Source organism: Rhinolophus ferrumequinum, chromosome 24, assembly GCF_004115265.2.
Source record: "Rhinolophus ferrumequinum isolate MPI-CBG mRhiFer1 chromosome 24, mRhiFer1_v1.p, whole genome shotgun sequence".
NCBI classification, from domain to species: Eukaryota; Metazoa; Chordata; class Mammalia; order Chiroptera; family Rhinolophidae; genus Rhinolophus; species Rhinolophus ferrumequinum.
In genome coordinates, this window is record NC_046307.1 from 43,629,201 (window position 1) to 43,646,377 (window position 17,177).

The window sequence follows — 17,177 nt, forward strand, 5'->3', positions numbered from 1 at the left end:
GTTGCATTTAATACAATCAATCAGATTTGCATTTAAATACACCATCTTACTGTTTGCCTTCTGCCTGTGTTCTTTCTTTTTTCTTTTATACTTTGTTGTAGAATAAACCATTTCCGTCTCATGCTTTTGTAGTTTTATATACACTTTTATATGATTTTTTTAGTAGTTATTTTGATGATTGTAACATAGCCTCTTTAATCAAAATCTAATAAAAATTTGCTTCTCTCTCTCTTCCAGATGATTCAAGGGCCTTAAACACCTTGCATCCATTTCCCTTTTGCTCCATGTACAGGCTATTACTGTTAAACACACACACACACACACACGTGCACACGCACATACACACTCCTATTTTGAAGGTATTTCATTACTATTGTTTTGATACGTTCGTTTATATTTACACATATTTATTGCCCTTTTGATTGCCCTTCATTACCATCGCTATCTCTCAGTGTCCACCTGGGGTCATTTGTCTTCTGCCTGCAGGATACCCTTTAGTATTTCATTTGGTGTGGGTCTCATGCTGAGGAATTATTTTAGTTTTTCTTGACGTGAAATGCGTTAAAATTTTAATTTTGAAGGATATTTTTGCTGGGCATAAAATTCTAGGTTAGCAGCCACCCGTTCACACCCTCTAAATTTATCCTTCTCCTTTCTTCTGACTTCCATTGTTTCTGTACAGAAATGAGCTATCAGCTCAATCATACCTTTCCCTCCTTTCCCCTCCCCTCCCCTCCCTTCCCTTTCCCTGCGTTCTCCTCCCCTGTCTTCCCCTCCCCTCCTCTCCCCTTCGATTTCTTCCCTTCCCCTCCTCTCCCCTCCAACAGGTCTCATCAATTTTTTGTGGGTTTTTTTTGAGGAGGGTTATGTAAACGTTCTTTTATATCTAAAATTATTTTTTAATTAATAAACTTTGATTTTGAAACAGTTTTAGGTTGACAGAAAAATTGAGAAGATGGTCTAGAGCTCTCATATTATTGTCCCCACCCCCTAGTTTTGCCTAATAGTAACATTCTGCGTTCATGTGGTACAGTTGTTGCATAATGAACCAATGTTAATACATTATTATTAACTAAGGTCCTTTGTTTAAATTAAGGTTTACTCTTTACAGTTCTATAGGCTTTGACAAATACATAATGTTGTGCCTCAGCCATTTCAGCATCTTACACAAAATGTATGTGTGACTATTTCCATTTTCTGGAAGGGATTTTAGAGAATTGGTATAATTTTTTTGTTTAAATATTTAGTAGAACTCACTAGTGAAACCATCTGAGTCTGGTACTTTCTTTTTAGGAAGGTTATTAACTATTAATTTCTTTAATAGGTATAGGCCTACTCAGATTTTATGTCCATGGATTAGTAGTGATGACCTCTCTCTCCTGCTATTAGTAATTTGTGTTCTCTCTCTCTCTCAAATCTTGGTTAGCCTGCTAGAGGTTTTTCAATTTTGTTGATCGTTCCAAATAACCAGTTTTTAGTTTTATTGATTTTCTCCTTTTCAGTCTCACTGATTTCTTTTCTACTTGTTATATTTTCTTCTGCCTGCTTTAGATTACACTGCTCTTCTTTCTTTAGTTCTCTAAGATGGGAGCTTAGATGGTTGCTTTTAGATCTCTCCTTTCCTAAAATATGAATTCAGTGCTATACACTTCTCTCTAAGCCCTGCTTTTGCTACATCCCACACATTTTGATAAGTTTTATTTCCCATTTTCATTTTGTTAAAAATATTGTTAAATTTCTCCTAAGACTTCTTTTGTGATCCATGTGTTATTTGAAAGTATTGTTTAATCTCCAAGTAGTTTGGATTTTTCAGTTATCTTTCAGTGACTTCCAGTTTATTTCCAATGTGCTCTGAGCACTTATTTTGAATCATTTCTGTTTTAAATATGTTCAGGTGTGTTTTGTGGCCCCAAATGTGGTCTGTCTTACTGAGTGTTCCATGGGAGCTTGAGAAGAATGTGTATCCTGTTGCTGCTGTTGAAGTATTTTATCCGTGTCAATTAGATCCGGTTGATTGATGGCACTGTTTGGCTCAACTGTATCTTCACTGATTTTCTGCCCATTGGATCTGTCAGTTACTGACGGGGGTGTGGAGTCTCCAATTGCATTGGGGGATGCGTCTACATCTCCTCGCAGTCCTGTCAGTTTTGCCTCACGTATTTTGACCATCTGTTGTTAGGTGCGTACATGTAAGGATTGTTGTATCTCCTTGGGATTATCCGCCCTTATTCATTATGTAATATCCCTTTTTATCCCTGCTACCCATCTTGTCCTGAAGTGTGCTTTGCCTGAGATTAATAAAACTACCCCAGCTTTCTTTTGATTGAGGTTAGCATGGCATAGCTTTCTCTATTCCTTAACTTTTAAGGCTGTTTTTATATTTAAAATGGGTCACTTATAGACAACATATAATTGGGTCTTTTTTTTAAATCCGCTTTGACATTCCCTTTTAATAGGCGCTTTCAGATTATTCATGTTTAAAATGATTATTGATACAGTTTTAGTATCTGATGTTTGTCACCCTTTTCTATTTGGGCCCTTATTCTTTGTTTCTTTTTTTATCTTCCTCTTTTATCTGCATATTTGGTTTTAATTGAGCATTTTATATGATTTCTTTTCATCTCTCTCATGACTTACAACTGATAAATGAGGTATTTACCCCACCTCGGACTTCTTTTAGAGTTTCTTTGCTTTTCTGAAGGGTGAGTATGATATACCTGGGGTAGAATTTTTGTTATTTATCTTTCTTGTTGATAGTCTCTGAGCTTCCTGCAGCTGTGGTTTGGTGACTGTCATTAGTTTTAAAAAATCTCAGCCATTATTACTTCCAGTATGTCCTCTGCTCCATCCTCACTTTCTTTTTCTATTGATGTTCGTATCATGCATATCTTATCCCTTTTGTGATTGCCCCACTATTCTTAGATATTCTGTTGGTTTGTTTCCCCATTTTTCTGTTTACATTTCAGTTTGGGAAGTTTCTGTTGACATTCTTGATGTCTTTGTTTTCTCTTTTAATCATTTATGCTCCTGTCCTTATTATTTTCATTCTTAGGCTGTTTGCCTGTGTTGTTTTATTCTTATTATTTTTAAATTGGTTAGTTAGCTCATTCATTTTCAGCTGTTAGGTTTTCTAATACAAACAGTAAATTTATGTTTCCTTCTAAGTTCTTTTCTCTAAGATTACAGTCGGTGTTACCCCAAGTTGTTTGGGACAGTGTTCTATAAATGCCTTTTAGATAAAAAATATATTTAACAATGCTATCAGAATTTTCATTTCTTACTCTTATTTATCTGTTCAATCTATCAATTACTATTAGAGATATATTAAAATTTTGCCATTTTATCAGTGTTTGCTTTATGTATTTTGTATTCTTATAAATTTAGAACTCATATATAGTCCTGATAAATTAATTGAACCTTTTCTCATCATATGATTAGTGCTTTACCTGCGGTGAAACTTCTTGCCTTTATTCTGTCAGATATTAGAACAGTTGCAGCTTTCTTTTGTTACTGGTTTTCTTTATTGTTTACTTTGCATCTCTGTGGTTGTGTTTCCTATAGATGGTCTGAGCTGATACTTGTTTTTCTTTATACAATGTGATCCTTGTTATTAGAAAGTTTTGTCTATTTATATTGTTTATTCTTCTGATTTATTTCATTTAATTTCTTCCATCTTATTTAATACTTTGTATTAGTCTCATTTTTTTTTGTTTTGTTATTATCACCTCTTCTTGCTTCCTTTGGAATTTATTGGAGCTTTTTCTCATGATGTTTCTTTTTATCTCTTTTTTATTTCTTTCTCTATTTGTTTCTTACCCCTTCTTCCGCCTCCCCCCACCTCACTCCGGTTCAAGCTGTTGTTTCTCAGTCTAGTTGTGTACAACTCCCTGGCCCACGCTGGTCTTATGAGCCTTGCGCTCCCCCGGCTGAGTCAGTCGGTCGGCCTCTCACAGCAGCTCATGGCAACTCTTGCCGGCTTTCGGCCCGAACCGCCGGCTGCTCATGGCAGCACACGGTAGCCCGCAGCAGCACACGGCAGCCCACGGCAGGACACAGCAGCCCGTGGCAGCTCACACCAACCTCCGGCTGCTCGTGGCAGCCCAGCTCCAGGGAGAGCTGTTGTTCACAATCTTAGCTGTAGAGGGCGCAGCTCACTGGCCCGTGTGGGAATCGAACCAGTGACCTCGGCATTAGGAGCACAACGCTCCAACCACCTGAGCCACTGGGCCAGTCCTGTTTCTCTTCTTTCAGTTGTTTCCATGTACATTTAAGTAGTGGATGGTTAATGAGATCTTTAACCTCCTCTGGAACAATTCAAGGCTCCAGGCTTCCCTTAAATGTTTTTATTATATTTGAGTACTTTTATCCTGAATTTCTATTTTTAATCTGTATGTTTCCAATAGATACTACATTCCATGGATGATATGATATATATTACAAAATGTAAAAGTTGTAGAGTATACAGTGAGAAGTACAATGTCTTCCTACCCTGTCTGCCAGCCATCTGCCTTATTCAGTGCCTGGAGCCTGGAGACAACCAGGTTTCTTGCTTGTCCTTCTGGAGGCGATGCATGTGCACCACATGCATTTGTGTTCATACGCGGTGTAACAAGTAAGTTCGTGAACTTGCCACCGTGCGTTTACATTGGCAGCGCTGTACACACAGCTCGGGAAGGTTCCATAACCTTGGTCCATCAGTGTCCCACAGCTGTGTTCATGTCGACGTGTGGCGGTGTCTTGCTGAGTGGTGTTCTATTGTGGTTGCGTGCTTTTGTGTGCTGTCACGAGAATGTCTGAGCCTGAATTAGAGCAACGAACAAACATTAAATTTCTTGTTAAACTTGGCAAAAGTGGAAGTAAAATCATGGACACGTTAGTCCAAGTTTATGGGGTTGATACCATGAAGAAAACGCAGTGAACAAATGGATTAAATGTTTTTCTGAGGGAAAAGAACGTGTCACTGATGAAGAGAGGTCAAGGCAGCCAGTAATGAGCCGAACTGAGGAAAACATTGCAAAAATTTGTCAAATTGTACGTCAAAATTGTTGGCTGACTGTGAGAAGCATAGCAGACCAAATAAACATCAATAGAGTAACAGGAAAATCTTAACTGAAAATCTTGACATGAGAAAGGTGTGTGCAAAAATGGTCCGTCCCAAAGGATCTCACCAATGCACAAAAGCAAAGGAGAGTCGAAGTTTGCCAAGACCATTTGGAGAGGTGAGACGATGTTTTGGGCCGGGTTATCACTGGTGATGAAACATGGATGTATCAGGACAACCCTGAAACAAAGCATCAGAGTGCACAATGGAAGTCAGCCAGTTCTCCACAACCAAAAAATTCCGTCAGTCCAAATCAAGAGTCAAAACGAATTTGCTAACCTTTTTTGATATCAGAGGGATTGTTCATTATGAATTTGTACCAACTGGACAAACAGTTAACCAAGTTTACTATTTGGAAATGCTGAAAAGGCTGCGTGAAAAAGTTAGGCAATACTGAACTTTTCGCCAACAAGTCATGGCTTTTGCAGCACGACAATGTACCAGCTCATACGGCACTGTCTGTGAGGGAGTTTTTAGCCAGCAAACAAATAACTGTATTGGAACACCCTCCCTCCTCACCTGATCTGGCCCCCAGTGACTTCTTTCTTTACCCAAAGATAAAAGAAATATTGAAAGGAAGACATTTTGATTACCTTCAGGACATCAAGGGTAATACGATGACAGCTCTGATAGCCATTCCAGGAAAAGAGTTCCAAAATTGCTTCGAAGGGTGGACTGGGCACTGGTATCAGTTCATAGCTTCCCAAGGGGAGTACTTCAAAAGTGACCATAGTGATATTCAGCAATGAGGGATGTAGCACTTTTTCTAGGGTGAGTTCATGAACTTAATTGTCAGACCTTGTATGTCTTTAATAAATCTATTAGTACCTTTTTTCACGTTCTCTGTAACTTCTTTCTATGTATCTTGTAGGTGTTTAAATACAGTTGGCCCTTGAACAGCTGGACTGTGTGGATTCCCTAGTGTCGCAGCCCACTGCTTTTCAGAACGCGAGGAGCTGCTTCCGTGGCATCTGTTTTCCACTCCGTGAGTTAGGCACGTTGGATTCTTACAGAGTCGTCACTATTTAGATTAGCACGTGCTTCTTGCTGTACTCATCTTTCTTTCTTGTTTCTCAAACCTTTCTTTCATGGTCATTTTCCTTCTTCTCTCTGGTGAGCCCGTGAGGCTGGTGGCCGGCTGACTTTCTTTTCTTCTGAGTGGTTTGACCACCGTCTCCAGACTTGCTGCTGCGGACATGTCGGCATGTCGGTTCTCCGGCCACTTGTTTTGCCTCCGATGAGTCTGCTGGTTGATTGCTCCACAGTGTCCCAGGTGCTCTGCTCTTTGACTGGGATGTGTCTAGGTGTGCACCCACCCTCCTACCCCACACACACACCTGCTTTGGCATGTGTGATGGTTTCTGAATCAGAGGGTGATATTTTTTTATCAGTTCTGGAAATTGTCACTCATTATTTCCTTGATTATTGCTCCTTCCTGTCCTTTTTGCTCTTTTTCCACAGTTTTGGTAGAAACCTATTAGACCTTCCCATCCTGCTGTGTCTCTCCACCTTGTTTATTGAGCTCAAAAGAGGGAGGAGGCTTTGGCTGGAAATCAATGGCCACGAGTTAGTCAAGGGCCTTAGGGTTTGCACACCAGACACGTGTGTGTTTGCGGATGGCCACTGCCTGCCCACTGAGTCCACTCTCGGGCTGCAGTCGTTGGCCAGCCATGCCATCCTCCTATGAGGCTCAGACAAGAGAATTGGCCCTCTGTGCCTCCGTTTCTCTTCCAGAAGACTGGGCTGGCCTTGATCTTAATTCTTTCCCACCTTACGAGATTGTCTCTTTTTCCAGTACTTAGCACCACTGAGGCATTTCACTCCCTAATTTCAGTAAAAGAAATAAAGAAGCATTTATTTGCCAAAACCCTTTTTGTCTCTGCTATCCTCCAGTTCTGGGCTCTTACTCAGCATATTCGAGCTTCCAGAAGACCCTGTCCTTGGTACTGGCCTGGTTGCACTTACAAGCCTTGCGGAGCTTAGAGTGAGACACGGGTGTGGGGCAGGTGCACTGGCCTTGAGTCGTCCGTCTCTTCTGGTGTCCTCATCGGCGATTCAGAGGTGCTGCCAGCCTACTCTCGTCCCCAAGTCAGGCATTGGCTCGAACCCTGTCTGCAGCGGGTGGCTGGGGGACTGGGAGTGGTGGGCATGCCCGCCGGCCGCGGCCCCCGGATGTGGACAGACCCTCTGCCGCCCAGCTGGCTGGCCGGGTCTCGGCCACTGTGTCTGTTCTCTGGGTGAGCAGCCCCGAGTGGCCGGGCCTGTGGGTCAGGGCCCCTCCTTCGCCACCCCCACCCCAAGTCCTCAGCTCACTTCTTCATGCCCGGTGCTATTCCCAGGCTCTTTGAGTTGCCGTTAATTACGTGGCAGGCAAATGTGGTTGCTTACAAACGCCACTCTGCAGCCAGGCAGAGGCACACGCGCTGGAAACCCGCCTGTTCCGTGCTTCTCCCGCGAGCCCCTCGGCTTCCGCTGCCGACTCGGCGTCTGCTGTTCAGCGATTAGTCGCCAGCACTTGCTCAAGTGGAAACGAAGTGAACTTTTCCACAAGTGGAATCAGTCATTAAAAAGCCGTTATCTAATCAAAGCAGCACAGTTCCTGTTCTTTCACTACTAATGACAAAACAATTTCTCTAAAAGGTACAAACAACAAACTTTCAATTTTACATTTTCCTCTCTGCTGCCACTGCTGCCTGGAGATGTAACAGAGGAGAAGCTAGTGCCAGGCAGCGCCGAGATTTATTGGCCAATAAAGGAGGCGAGTGCAGCTTGTTGATGAAAGGAAGCCCCGCCCTGGCCCGGCGACGGTCCGGTGGTGAGAACTCGGTAACCAGCTCGAAACCATAAAAGTCAATGGGAAGATAGAGGATTTCAATAAAATTATGACACTCAATAAACCTTCCTGGAAACAAATTTTCCACGGATATGTGACCAGTTCCAGTTGGATTTGTAACTTTAATTTCTCACTTATTGAATTTTTTGTCATCAACTAATTATGAAGTCCATGTTGGGCGACAACTGAGTCTGCAGCTCACGAGGGAGGAGAGCTCGGTGGCAAGGGCCTGACAGACTCTGGGGATTGGGGGTGTGTGTGCAGGAATCCTGCAGGCCCCGCACACCCCTCCAGGCTCACCTGAGAAGGAGGGACCTGGGTGGGGCTGTCAGGGCACAGTCAGGCCGCAGCTCCTGCCAGCATCAGCTGAGAGACCACCAAGCAGAGGGGCACCGTGGCCCTATATCGGGAGGGGGGGTCGGTTCCCGGGCTCTCGTTCCCCGGGTCAGAATTTGCCCATGAGCCAGGGCTGGTGCGGCTGGCAAGCTGGGGGCTGAGAGGGGCTGCACCACCCTTTCCGGCAGCTGTCCCAGAACACGTCTGCTGGAAGAGGGGCTGCCCACCCGTAGGTAGAGGTCTGTTTGCCGATGAGATCGCCCTGCGGTCGTGTGTGGGCCTCAGCTGCAGAGCAGCGGCTGGATGCCTCTTCCCTGGTGGTGGTGTCCTCATAGCTGCCCTCTTAGACTGGCCGGTGACCCACCTCATCAACCAGGAAGCCAGGGCTCCGGATGAGCGCTGGCCCAGCAGGTCTCCTGGATACCACCTTGCCTTCCTTGGCTGTGCCGGCCTCAGGCGAGGGCTGTGCGTGCTGACGCGCCTGCAGGCGCCCTGGGAGCTCCATGGAGGATGGAGTTTGCTGAGGCCAGAGCCCCTTCAGTGGGGTTCCAGGACTCTCAGAGAGCTCTGGGCAGGTGGAAAGAGGGGCTGGTTTCTCCAACCCATCGGGACTCCTGCTGCCTCTCTGCCTAAGTGGATCTCTCCTTCCTCAGAACCAAACTTTGAGTGGTGCTGGGTCAAAGGTCAGGGATCATGAGCCTGGGCCCTATTGATGAGACCCAGGAAGTCACACTACTAACCCAGGACACGGGCGGAAATCGGGTAGAGGCCTCTGCCCAGTGGGGGACACAGACCACTGTTCCCCCCTACAGCTCAGACCACTGTGGCCACTACAGCTCAAAGCCAGGCGGTCAGGGTGAGCGCCTAGACCACAGCCGGGCCGACTCCCTGGGCACTGGTTGTGCTCGGTCCTGGCCTGGGCGGGCTCCGTGGCCGGTGTGAATCGAAGCTGCTAAGTGTTCAGCCTGAGCCCTTTGAAGACTGAGCCCCCACCGACAGCCTGCTCCCTGCACTTGATCCCGTGCCCACACTTTGCTCCTGTCTCCACATGGCATCTTCCGTCACACGTGTCCCTCCAGCGTCATGCCGCCACCCCTTGCCCATCCTGGGCCTGACCACCTGCCCTCTGTGCCCACAGGAGCGGGACGGCATGCGCGCCATCCTGGGGTCCTACGACAGTGAGCTCACCCCAGCCGAGTACTCACCCCAGCTGACCCGGCGTGTGCGCGAGGCTGAGGACATGGTGCAGAAGGTGCATGCCCACAGCTCAGACATGGAGGTGAGCGTGGGGGGACAGGTGAGCGGGTGGGCGTGGAGGGGGGCTGGTGGGCGTGGGGGGGCAGGTGAGCGTGGGGGGGACAGGTGAGGGTTGGGGGGACAGGTGAGCGGGTGGGCGTGGGGGGGCTGGTGAGCGTGGGGGTGCAGGTGAGCGTGGTGGGGACAGGTGAGCAGATGGGCGTGGGTGGGGGCAGGTGAACGTGTGGGTGGCGGGGGCAGAGGTGCGCGCCCACCGCCTGGCTCAGCCATCTGGCTGTGTGCTCCCCGCCAGGGGGGGGCCCCGGGGCCGGGGCCAGCTGCCTGCACAGACTTCAGCCAGGTGTGGGAGGCTACCCCAGCTGCGCCGAGCTGCCCTTCTCCGTACGACTGCATCAGTAGCCCCTGCATGGCGGCACGTTTGCTCCATGTGAAGCGTTAACGAGGAGAAGTGTGCAGGGCAGGCTCCCTGTGACACTGCCAGCCGTGCCTGGCGTTTCTCACATTGAACTATTTCTCTGTGTGTGCGACGTGCACTCTAATCTGTTCATTACGAGGCTGACGGTCCTGACACCTCCCGTGCCATGTGTGCAGGTGTTTGTACGCCTGGTGACGAGGGGCCATCAGTGTCCTCAGAGCCCGTTGCCTAGCGTGGTCCCCGTAGCTTCCATCGCTCGGCCCACACAACTGGCCACAGCCCTCCCGCTGATGCCACTCAGAAACGCAGTGGCGTGCGGGGGGCGGGTCCTGGCCTCCCCTCTGCCTTCCCTGCCTCCTGCACAGGGCCGCTTGTCCCAGCTTGCTTGGGTTGGTCCCCGTGTCAACAGGGAAGGACCCCCACGTCTCCCCTTCATGGTCACAGTGCAGTGGGCGGTCCCCTAGCCTTTCCATCCTCCTCCTGGAGTGACGGGAGAATTCTGGGAGGTGGAAGATGCCCCACGCTCGGCTGGCTTCACTACCTGTGCTGGTCATGGCCGTGGGCGCTCGTGTGCCGTCCACACTGGGGCTCCCATCACTCCCATTTCCTCCTGGACACTGGTGCTCACAGGCGCCTCCAGAAGCAGGTCGGCCCTTTACTGGCTTGCTCCCCTCCACGCAGGTCACACTGTCCCTGCTTCCTGAAACCCTGTGTTTTTGGGGCTCAGGTTGCCCCAGGAACCCAGCCTCAGTTCTCTGGGTGCTGGCCCTGCTGAGCACGCGGCTGCTGGAGCGGAGACCCCGGCCCCCCCAGAAAAGCCATCCCCTGACCAAGGGGGCCATGGCTCTTGGGGTCTGTGGGTGGGACCCTGTGTTTCTGGCCATCTGGCTCTTCCCCGCATACCCTCTGCACCCCATTCTGCACAACAGGCCCCCTTTAACTCCCACAAGAGCCCCACCCTGGCCTGAGCAGCTGCCTGGGAAGAGGGGGGAAGCATAGGGAGGTGGCCGCAGGCATTGTCAGGCCAGGCCAGCTGGTCAGTCTCCTGGCCGCTTTGGAACATCAGCAGATGGGGGAAGAGAGGCTGAGTGCCTTCAGGTATTGGAAATAAGTAGCCCCACCCCCTTTGGGAAGTCGGGGTACTGACTAGAATATTGTGCCCATGGGGTGGGGCCTGGACCCCTGCCCAGAGGCCTGGGGCCACTGCTGTTGAGAGCTGTGCGCCTCCCGGCGTCCACCAGGTGGCAGCAGACAAAGCCCACTGGTTTTGCTGTCAGCCAGGGTGGGGTGGGGGTTGTACCCAGGGAGCAGGGCACAGACTTCTCAGCTTGGGTTCTTTCCCCTGCTCATCGGAGACCCCTTCTCTGTTGGAACTGAGCTGGGAGAAGGATGTCATCCTCCCTCTTGCTCCTTCCCCTCTGTCTTCTCCCCCACACTCTCCCTGGGTCGTCCTTCCTGCTCCTTCCCCTCGTCCATCCCCCCATAACCCTCTGAGCTGATCTGTGCCAGGCGCCGTGCATAGGCCCCGGGAGCTCCCAGCCAATGAGGAGTTGGTGGGAACAGCCATGTGGCAGGGCTGTGCAGTTTGCCCAGAGCCCGGTTGCTTGGCTGGGGAGAAGCTGCCTCCACGGGAGGCTGAAGGGGACCATCTAGTGATGCGGTGGGCACTGGTACAGGGTGTGGTGAGGGGTCCTGGGTCGGCTGGGTGGTGACTGTGTCCTGTGCAGGGTCCACAGTGCTCCCATGACAAGGCGCAGATGGCTGCTGCCTCTAGATTAGGATGGGTGTGGCTTGAGGGAATGAGTGGGGCTTGTAGCTTTACCATCAGCTCTCAGTCACTTTTCGGTGACAAACGTCATCCTCGTGGAGAGGTCGGATCACTCTCGGCGTCTAGTTTTGGTGTCACGGGTGGGGCCCGGGTCTGTGGCAGCAGGAGCAGCGGCCACCTCATCACTGGCTGGGGGTTTCTCCCAAACACTTGAAAGCTTCACAGGAGTGAGTGCAGGGGACACACGTAGCACAGGGCTCTCCAGTTTGTGGGTGGTGCCTTTGTAAGTGGGGGTTTGGTGTGGCTGGGAGGGGGGCCGCAGGGAGTGTTGGCCTTATTCCCGTGCATCAGCCCATAGCCCAGCAGCAGTGTGGGACCTGCTCCCTGGGCGCACCCCATATTTAGCGTCATGGCTGTTCTCACGTGGTTTCTGGGGGGGGGGGCTCCATAAGTATCTTGGAAAGTGCGCAGCCCTGAAAGGGAAGGATCGAACTTCGGTCCAGACCTTCTGTCTTACCCAGCACCACCTGGCCGGCCCACAGCTTGTGCCTGCGGCTCTCCATGCTGAGGGCGCCCCGGGCTGCACAGCTCTCTGGATTGGTTGTCCCCCTGGGAGGAGGCTGAGTTAGGGAGAATGGACCTCTCCCCTCATCTTCGAGCCAGCCGCTCAGGAGCTGGGACTGGGTCTGACTTTTGCATTTGAGGAAACAGCCCACCCGAGCAGGGCGGGGTGGAGACCAGTCTTTCTGAGCCTGCAGCTCCTGCCAGCTCCCGGTTTCTGGAGCGCTGATTGTCTCAGTTGGGTGGGGGCTGCACTCCAGGAACAGCCCCAAACCTCCCTGTACAGGCCCTGGGCGCTCACCGCACTCACCAGCCTGAGGCTGTCACCTTGGCTGTGCCTTCCTGTCACAGGGGGCCCCTTAGCGGACAGGGAGGCCCTCTGCCCAGACCTCCGGGCAGCCCTGGGAGGGGCCTGCGGCTCAGTGAGGGGAGCCAGCCAGCTGGACTGGGGCCGTCGCGGGCCTTGGGCAGGCGTCGCCTAGCGCTGGTCCAGTCCTGCAACCCCCAGGAAAGGCACAGGCTGGGAGGCACCCCTGGCTTTGCCCTCACCCTCCAGGTCATGGCGGCCACATGCTGGACCCCAGGCCCTGCAGGCTGCCATGCTGGTGCCCTCCAGGCTTTGGAGGGCGACGGGTTTTCCTCCTCCAGTCATTAAACAGACGTTTTATGTATCAGGAACTCAGAACTGCCCACACTTTCTGTAGTGCCTCCCAAACACCTCATCTCTCACTTGCGCTGAAACAGGAGCGCCATTTGGGGGTGCACGTGGCACAGGGCCAGCAGCAGGGCACCACTTGCTCTCTGGTGGCCCAAGTCCCATTTGCTCAGCTGCCATAAAGAGCCACAGGGAGCTCACCCCACAGCCCACCCACGTTTCGGAGCAAGTTAATACGTGTCAGGCTGCCTCCTCTGCCCGTGTGGTCCTGGTCTGGAAAAAGGACCAGGGACATCAGAGGGAGGAGATGTCACTGGCCGTGTGGGCACTGGGTGTGCTAATGGATGTGGGCGCACTGGCCTCTCTGCCTCTCCCCCAACACACCTCTTTTTTCCCCTTCATTTCTAGCCTCCTCCTTTCCCTTCCTCATTCTCTCTGTTCTCTCACCTTTCTCTGCCCCTCTGTATTCCTTGGCCTCTGTCCCACCCATGCCTCGCGCCCAAGTTCATTTCTTCTCACTCGGGTCAGCAGGCTTCATCTGTGCAGGGCCAGACGGTAAATGCTGTGGGCTGTGCCACCACGCGGTCTTGGTCCCGTCCACTCAGCTTGGCAGCTGTGGCTGAAAAGCAGCCGTGTGCCATCTGTAAACGGTGGGTGTGGCTGGGTGCCAGTAAAACTTGACTGACAAAAAGTTGGGGGGGTGCTGGATTTGCTTGCAGGCTGTAGTCATCGGTCCCTGCCCTAGCCCCTCTTTTCCTAGGATCCCAGAGCCACTGCAGGGACCTACGTGTCCCTGATGGGAAAGGAGTGGGAACCACAGGTGTGGCACAGGGAGTTTGAAAATCACATCTAGCTCTTTAGCGCCCGTACATCTCCCTCATTTAGCCTAATCACTCAGTTCTGATGTGGAACATGTTTTGATTCCCGCAAAAACATTTCAGTGAAACAAAGTGGAGGTGTTGTGCTTGGGAGAATCCCAGCGGCCCATATCTGGTGAAGTCTGTGCCATTTTGCATGGGGTTTATTTATTCCATTTAATAAAGTGGCTGCAGAAGTCGGTAGCATATGTCCCGAGTCCTCCTCTGCCGATGGGCTATAAATATGCAGCGCATGCCACCTTGGTTCAACATCTCGGCCTGATTTGTTTTTCCAATTTATTTAATTAAAACAGATTATGGTGCTGCTGGCTGCATGGAGGTTTGTGGAAAGTCCCAGTTTCAGATCGCAGCGGATCTGAAATAACTTCTGACCGCCAGCTTAGGGCGAGGTGCACGCCATGAGGCTTCCATGTCCCCCTCCTCCTTCCGGGGCTGCTGTGGGTGCAGACGAGGCATCCGTATCTTCTCCGCTTCTGGAAGAGCCCCCGCTTTTGAGCCCTAGGTGGTTCACCAGGTCCAGGGCCTTTTTTTCTTACGTACTTATGGATGCATTTATTTACTTACTTGAAGAACTTGAGGTGACTCTTCTGTAAAGAGCATAGACGAAACAGTGAAACAGCTTGAGACTAAGTGAGAAGATAAGCTGTGTGGTAAACGGAAGTAGAGGGGAAAAGGGGTAAATGGAGAGAGAGTTGCCCTGGGCTCCGGGAATGCTCGTGCGTGAGCACACTGTCTGAAAGTGCAGCCGGCAGACGGGAGAACAGAGGGCGGTGGGGTGGGTGGGCTGGGGTGGGGTGGCCGTTCTCAGCTCCTGCTCAGGGCAGAGGCGTCTTTACCTGACATGCCTTTCAGGAGAAAACGGTGGCTGCCAGGTACTGAGCTGCTGTGTTGTGCCACATTCTTTTCCTGCTTTTTTGTTTAATTCTCACAATGGCTTGTAATAGTGGTACATTACGCACTCAGAGGTGAGGGATTTAAAGCTTGCAGACTCCGTCATCCCCCCAGTTTTACTGAGGTCTGATTGGCACAGACTGTGTATACAAGGTGTACAACGGATGTTTTTATTTACCTGTGCACAGTGAAATGATCACCACAGTTCAGCTATTTGAGCATCCAGCACCCACATAGCTCATCTTTCTTTTCCTTTTTGCTGAGGACGCTTAAGATCTACTTTCTTACCAGATTTCAAGAATCTATGCGTTATGGTTAACTACAGTCATCGTGCTATACGTTAGGCCTCCAGATCTTACTCACCTGATAACAGGAAGTGTGGATGCTTTGACTGCCATCTTCCAATTTCTCCCTCTCCTACCATCACCCCCACCCCCAACCCCCACCCCTGGCAACTACCATTCTACCCTCCATTTCTATGAGTTCAGCTTTTTCAGAGTTTTATATATAAGTGATATCATGCTGTGTTTTTCTTTCTCTGTCTGGCTTATTTCTCTTAGCATAATGTCCCCTACGTTCATTCATATTGTCACAGATGACAGGATCTCCTTTTTATGGCTCAGTAATATTCCATTATATATGTATCACCTCTTCTTTTTTCCGTTCGTCCATTGACAGGCACGCAGGTTGTTCCCATGTCTTGGCAGTTTGAATAACGCTTCAGTGACATGGGCTGTAGATATCTCTTCAAGACCATGATTTTATTTCTTTTGGACATATTCCCAGAAGTGGGATTGCTGGGTCGTATGGATCATAGCTCTATTTTAAATTTTCTGAGAGCCTCCGTACTGTTTCCCATCGTGCCTGAACCTGTTTACGTTCCCAGCAGCAGTGTACAGCGTGTCCTCACCCACACTCCCTGGTGTCTTGGTGATAACGGCCCTCCTAACAGGTGTGAGGTGGTAGGTTGCGGTGGTTTGGTTTGCATTTCCCAGCTGAGGAGTCATGTGAGCACCTTCTCATGTACCTGTTGGCCATTCGTGTTCTTCTTTGGAAAAATTTCTCCTCAGATCCTTCGCCCATATATTAATTGGGCGTTTTCTCTTTTGCTATTGAATTGTAGGAGTTCCTTATACATGTGGGATATTAATCCCCTTTTTGGTACATAATTTGCAAATATTTTCTCCCATTCCATATTTTCTCCCATTGCCTTTCATTCTGTTGACGGTTTCTTTTGCTGTGCAGAAGCTTTTTAGTTTGATGTAGTCCCATTTGTTTATTTTTGCTTATGTTGCCTGTGCTTTTGGTGTCATATCCAAAAGATCATCACCAAGGCACATGTCAAGGAGCTTTTCCCCTGTTTTCTTCTGAGAGTTGTATGGTTTCAATCTTTATTTTGAGTTGATTTTTGTGTATAGTAAAAGATAGGGGTCCAGTTTCATTCTTTTGTGGCTGTTCAGTTTTCTCAGCACTGTTTATTGACGAGATTGTCCTTTCCCCATTGTGTACCCTTGGCACCTTTGTCAAGTATTAGTGGACTGTATATGCATGGGTTGATTTCTGGGCTCTGTATTCTGTTCCAATGATACATGTGTCTGTTTTTATGTCAGTGTCATGCTGTTCTGAAGACTATAGCCTTGTAATATAATTTGAAATTAGGAAATATGATGCCTCCAGCTTTGTTCTTCTTGTTCAAGGTTGCTTTAGCTATTTGTGGTATTTTGTGGTTTTGTACGAATTTTAGGATTGTTTTTTCTATTTCTGTCAAAAATGCCATTGGAATTTTGATAGGGATTACACTGAATCTATAGTTTGCTTTGGGTAATATGGACATTTTAGCAACATTACTTCTTCCAATCCATGAACATGGGATGTCTGTCCATTTATGTGTGTATTCTGCAGTTTCTATTATCACTGTCTTATAGTTTTTAGTATATGAGTATTTTTACTTCCTTGGTTAAATGTATTCCTAAGTATTTTATTGTTTTTGATGCTATTGTAGATGGGATTGGTTTGTTTTTCAGACAGTTCACTGTTAGTGTATAAAAATGTAACTTATTTTTGTATGTTGATTTTTATAGCCTGCAATTTATTAGTTCTAGTAGTTTTCTGGTGGAGTCTTGTTTTCTACGTATAAGATCATGTCATCTGCAAACAGATAATTTTATGCTTTCTTTTCCTACTTGGATGCCTTTTATTTCTTTTTCTTACCTGATTGCTCTGGCAGGACTTCCAGAAATATGTCACCTAGAAGTGGTGAGCGCGGGCATCCTTGTCTTGTTCCTGATTTTAGAGGAAAAGCTTTCAGCTGTTCACCATTGCGTATGATGTTAGCTGTGGGCTTGTCATATGTGTCCTTTGTTACATTGAAGTACATCCCTTTGGTACTAATTAATTTTTATCATGAAAGAATGTTGAATTTTGTGGAATGTTTTTTCTACATCTATTGAAATAATTATAGGATTTTTATCCTTCATTCTAT

The 17,177-nt window shown here is 48.7% G+C and overlaps 1 protein-coding gene across 5 annotated transcripts in view; it reads left to right on the forward strand.

The window, feature by feature from the left end:
• The window catches only part of MAD1L1 (mitotic arrest deficient 1 like 1), a 284,873-nt gene that overhangs the window by 151,370 nt on the left and 116,326 nt on the right, over positions 1-17,177 (forward strand). For all 5 annotated transcript variants that reach the window (XM_033096269.1, XM_033096268.1, XM_033096270.1 and 2 more), the window contains exon 12: positions 9,409-9,549. In XM_033096269.1, the coding sequence (XP_032952160.1) occupies positions 9,409-9,549 (141 nt within the window). The remainder of the gene's footprint in view (positions 1-9,408; positions 9,550-17,177) is intronic.